This window comes from Lynx canadensis, chromosome E1 (genome assembly GCF_007474595.2).
Source record: "Lynx canadensis isolate LIC74 chromosome E1, mLynCan4.pri.v2, whole genome shotgun sequence".
NCBI classification, from domain to species: domain Eukaryota; kingdom Metazoa; phylum Chordata; class Mammalia; order Carnivora; family Felidae; genus Lynx; species Lynx canadensis.
Genome location: NC_044316.2, coordinates 39,631,714 through 39,636,684, shown reverse-complemented (window position 1 = coordinate 39,636,684; position 4,971 = coordinate 39,631,714). Strand labels below are relative to the sequence as shown.

Here is a 4,971-nt window from a genome sequence, read left to right as displayed (position 1 = left end):
GTTAGCTTCTCTGATCACCTTAGCTGGAAATGCGCTCATGACCCCCTCTCCTGTCCTCAGCCTGTGCCCATGGGCCCTGCATTCCTGGGTGTGCCTCTGCTCACCCATCCCCAGAGGCCACTGCTACCCCCCCCCCCCCCAGCCCTGTAGGCTCACACATGGGGTCTGGGAGTGGGATAACCAAGCAGCGATAGGGAGGGGGCTCCCAAACTGAGAGCATGGAGCTGGCCGCCTGGGGTGAGGGTCCTGGGCTGGAGGCAGCAGAGAAAACTCCGGGAGGGCAGAGCTGGCCTGGGCTGCTCTACCCGTAGGCGGAGGCCTGGTAGCTGTGGAGTGACAGGAGTTTTCTCCCCAGCAACTCTTCACGTTCTCCCGGGAGTGCAGACATGAACCTGCCTTCGAAGTGTTAAAACCATGGCCCCGGGGCAAAACACCATTCATTCTGAATCATCTCTTTTGTTGCATTTAAAAAAAAAAAAGAAAGAAAGAAAGAAAGGAGAAACTCCACACCAGCCAGGCAGAGGTGTGCAGGCGGCTGTGTTTGAACACAGGAGTTGGCTTCCTTTTGGGGGAGGAGACGAGGTCCCACAACAACTCGGAGGGGTATATAAGGAGCCGCGGGCTGGGGGGAGACATTCCTGGGGCCCTGCTTCCAGCTCAAGCCTGAGGCTCCACCAGCACTTCTCCAGCCTGCTGAGGACTCACCCGCTGCCTGGCCATGAGCACCACATTTCTGCAGACTTCTTCCTCCACCTTTGGGGGTGCCTCTACCAGAGGGGGTTCCCTCTGGGCTGGGGGAGGCGGTTTTGGTGGGGGGAGTCTCTACGGGGGCGGTGGAGGCCGCAGTATCTCGGCTTCTTCTGCTAGGTTTGTCTCCTCGGGGTCCGGAGGGGGCTATGGCGGCGGCGGCATGAGCTGCGGCTTCGGTGCAGGGGCTGGTAGTGGTTTGGGCGGAGGCTTCGGAGGTGGCCTCGGAGGAGGCTTAGGAGGTGGACTTGGAGGTGGCTTTGGTGGGGGTTTTGGCGCTGGCTTTGGTGACTTTGGTGGCGGCGACGGCGGCCTCCTCTCCGGCAACGAGAAGCTCACCATGCAGAACCTCAACGACCGGCTGGCCTCCTACCTGGACAAGGTGCGCGCCCTGGAGGAGGCCAACGCCGACCTGGAGGTGAAGATCCGGGACTGGTACCAGAAGCAGAGCCCCAGCAGCCCGGAGCGGGACTACAGCCACTACTACAAGATCATCGAGGACCTGCGGGACAAGGTGAGTCCTCCAGCATCAGCGAGAGGGGAGCAGGTGGCTGGCGCCCTTCATACATCTCCATCATCTTTCTTGCTGCCTCAAGGAAATCCTTTTCCTGCCCAGGCAACGACTGTCGGTGTATAACTTGGAGAGCAGGGAATGCTTTCCAGGTGCGGAGGCCAGCATACATCCGCTCAACTTGGCAGTGAGAATCTGCTCAGGAACTCTGGTCGGGGGAGGGTCCGAGGTGGGGGCAGTTACACACACCAAGCAGGGGTCTGCATAAAGCCCCCTTTTGCTTCTTTCGCAGGAACAGTTAAGGGTAGCTTCAGGAGCCTTGAATGCCAGGACCACCTCCCTCACCCTTTGAGGAGGTCTTTGGTGCGAAAAAGCTCTATTGGGACTTAGGAGACCTGGAACTCATTATGTGCTCTGCCAGTTACTTACTCACCCTCTCTACTTACCTGGACTGGTTTCCTCAGCTGTAGCGTGCCTTCCTGCCCTGCCCTCCAGGGTCCTACTGGCTGTGGAATGTTCTGTGGGTCCATGGCTGTGCCAAGTGTGCAGGAGGCCAGTGACCAGGGGAGGCTGGCAGAATATTCCCGAGAAGGCTGCTGAACCCCACCGCACCCAACTCCTGGCCAGGCACTTCCCACAGGGGAGTCCAGGCACTCCTGGCTCCTTGGTTTTTCATGACCTGGAGGCAGGAAGGGTGGTGTGGGCTCACACCAAGTATGGGCACTTGAGGTGAGGCTGAACTCTGCCCCGGGGAGCCTACAGGCCTCTGTTGCTCGTGTCAGAGGGGAGACTGTCAGTAAGGCGTCTGACCTGGGGTGCAGGGTGGGGAGAGGAGTAGGGAAGAGAAAACAGTGCTCCAGATACCAACTCCCTGCCTCCTGCAGATCCTGGGGGCCAAGATCGACAACTCCCGGGTCATCCTGGAGATCGACAATGCCAGGCTGGCGGCAGATGACTTCAGACTCAAGTACGCTCCTGCCTCTCTCTCCCCTCCAGATTCACCCCCTTTCTTGGCCTTCTCTCCCTCTTCCAGCTCCAACAGCCCGCACCCCTACTCCAACAGCCCACAGCCCACTTCCTTACTCTGGGCTCCCTCTGTCTTCCCAGGTATGAGAACGAGCTGGCCCTGCGCCAGAGCGTGGAGGCCGATACCAACGGCCTGCGCAGGGTGCTGGACGAGCTGACCCTGACCAAGACCGACCTGGAGATGCAGATCGAGAGCCTGAACGAGGAGCTGGCCTTCCTGAAGAAGAACCACGAGGAGGTGGGGGCCAGCAGGGGCTGCTGGTGGGGGGGGCAGAGTGGGACCATGGGCACCTCCTCATCGTTGACCGAAGGGCTTGGTGGTTCAGATATGCTCCCCTCCACCAAAAACAGGGTGTGTTGCCACGGAGAGCAAGGGGTACTGTCCTTTGGGAACCCAGATCCCTTTCCTTCTTGGATCCATAGCCAGGCCAGGTGGTCAGTGGGACCCGCTGTCCTGATTTGTTTCATGAGCTCAGACAAGGGCCCTGCTGTCTTGAGTCCTCCCGTAGGACCTAGCAAGGAAGAGAGACCCTCAGAGCCAAGAGGCCCATGTGCTCAAACCTCTTCACGCTCACTGGGAAACAGAGGCTGGGGGGTGGGTATGCAGGAGGGTGAAGGGCATGTCGTGAGTCAGGCACGAAGCCGGGATTGGCATGTGGGAGCCCGCTCTGCCCCCTCTTCTGCCCTCCGTCCCTAAACGGGCCCCACCCACTCCGCAGGAGATGAAGGAGTTCAGCAGCCAGCTGGCCGGCCAGGTCAACGTGGAGATGGACGCGGCCCCGGGCGTGGACCTGACCCGCGTGCTGGCCGAGATGAGGGAACAGTACGAGGCCATGGCCGAGAAGAACCGCCGGGACGCCGAGGCCTGGTTCTTCAGCAAGGTGGGCCCGAGCTCACGGCCCCGCCTCAGCTCCCCACGTCTCCCAGGGCTCCTGTGGGCCTCACTGGTCTTGTGCGTGGCCTACAGACGGAGGAGCTGAACAAAGAGGTGGCCTCCAACACAGAGATGATCCAGACCAGCAAGACAGAGATCACGGACCTGAGACGCACTTTGCAGGGCCTGGAGATCGAGCTGCAGTCCCAGCTCAGCATGGTAGGGCCTCCGACCCCCCACCCGGCCACAGCCCAGCGCAGCCGGGCCTTTGCCACCGTCCGTGGCTCATTAAGTCTCGGGGTTCCCAAGCCTCCTCCCAGGGGGTTCTCTGCACTCCGTTCAACACCCGTCTGCATGCCCGCGGCATCTTCCTTCCTGGCCTGATGTGGGGTCCGTTGACCACCCCCCCCTCCAGAAAGCCGGGCTGGAGAGCTCGCTGGCGGAGACGGAGTGCCGCTATGCCACGCAGCTGCAGCAGATCCAGGGGCTCATCGGCGGCCTGGAGGCCCAGCTGAGCGAGCTCCGCAGCGAGATGGAGTGCCAGGACCAGGAGTACAGGACGCTGCTGGACATCAAGACGCGGCTGGAGCAGGAGATCGCCACCTACCGCAGCCTGCTGGAAGGCCAGGACACCAGGCAGGGGCCAGGGTGCAGGGGGAAGCCTGAGGGAGGGGCCGGTTGGGGTTAGGGTGGAGAGTCTTCGGGGGACAGCAGTGGGACAGGGAAAAGGAAACGGAGGGGGTGTTAGTGTAGATCAGAATCTGTCTGCTTGGGGGTGGCAGGTCTGAACAGGTTCTCAGGACGTGCCAACCTCTAGAGAAGTCAGATGTGCAGGTGGTGGGGGTGGGGGCCGCTGGAGAGGATTGCTTAGCCAGACACCGGGGCTCCCTTAGGGAGACCTGGGCTCATGCCCTCCCCTTACATCTGCTTCCCCTCTCTTTCAGGATGGCTGGCTTTGGCACCAGAGAAGGTAAGAAGGCTTAACTCTTCCCGCATGGGGTGGGGGGGGGGGTGGGCAAGGCGGCTGTTGAAGCCACCGTTCCCCTTGGCATGGGGTGGAAGCAGGAGGAGGCCAAACATGCCAGTGGGGCAGGAACACACCCATTTCAGGTGATACCTCTTCCCCGGGGGACCCTCCATCAGCCCCAGTAGAGTCAGGGCTGAAGATTTATTGAGAACCTTCCGGGTTGAGCAGGCTTTGTCCAGGGCATAGCTTCCTCCAGGCCCCACCTACCTGCACTTATGGGAAAAAGCCCCCAGTTACTACCTGTTCACCCTGACTTTCTTGCTCACTGTGGGGCGCGAACTGCCGCTGCCTGCCTCCGTGATGAGTGGTTCACCGCCAGACCTCCTGGCCACTCTCGAGGGATTGGCCAGCGGCCATTCTCAGGGGTGCTGTCTGGTTCTCCCCGAGCTCAGCCAAGGTCCTGGCTGCCTTGGGAGGGCGAACAGCGAGGGTCCCCCCCCCCCCCCCCCCCGCCCACTCTCAAGCTTGCTCCTTCTTTCTACAGCCTCCCTGGGAGGTGGTGGCGGCAAAGTTCGCATCAATGTCGAGGAGACAGTGGACGGGAAGGTGGTTTCTTCTCACAAGAGAGAGGTCTGAGTGCCTGGTGCAGGAGAGAACTCCCTGGCCACCCCCACCCTCCCCAGGCTGGATGGAGGACCGCCCAGAGGGGCCAGAAGAGCAAACCCCAGTCCCTGCTTTCAGAGGGTCCGGCTCTCCCTGTTGGGTGCTCGGCATCCTCCCCTTCCCTCTCCCCACCTGCTCTATAGAACAGGGACAGGCAAGAAGTAGCTGTATTGTGTAACGAGC

The 4,971-nt window shown here is 61.2% G+C and overlaps 1 protein-coding gene across 1 annotated transcript; it reads left to right on the top strand.

Moving 5' to 3' along the window:
• The first annotated feature begins 718 nt into the window (after positions 1 to 718).
• On the top strand, positions 719 to 4,971 carry KRT15 (keratin 15). The gene is made up of 8 exons (XM_030295776.1): positions 719 to 1,261; positions 2,143 to 2,225; positions 2,366 to 2,522; positions 3,004 to 3,165; positions 3,252 to 3,377; positions 3,574 to 3,794; positions 4,103 to 4,128; positions 4,670 to 4,971. Exons 1-8 carry the CDS (start codon positions 719 to 721, stop codon positions 4,759 to 4,761), a joined length of 1,410 nt encoding a protein of 469 aa, XP_030151636.1. The 3' UTR covers positions 4,762 to 4,971.

Coding starts and splice junctions, on each gene's coding strand:
- KRT15 (XM_030295776.1), top strand. CDS start 719: ATGAGCACCACATTTCTGCAGACTTCTTCCTCCACCTTTGGGGGTGCC. Junction 3,166..3,251: donor AGGCCTGGTTCTTCAGCAAG/GTGGGCCCGAGC, acceptor CGTGGCCTACAG/ACGGAGGAGCTGAACAAAGA. Junction 3,378..3,573: donor TGCAGTCCCAGCTCAGCATG/GTAGGGCCTCCG, acceptor CCCCCCCTCCAG/AAAGCCGGGCTGGAGAGCTC.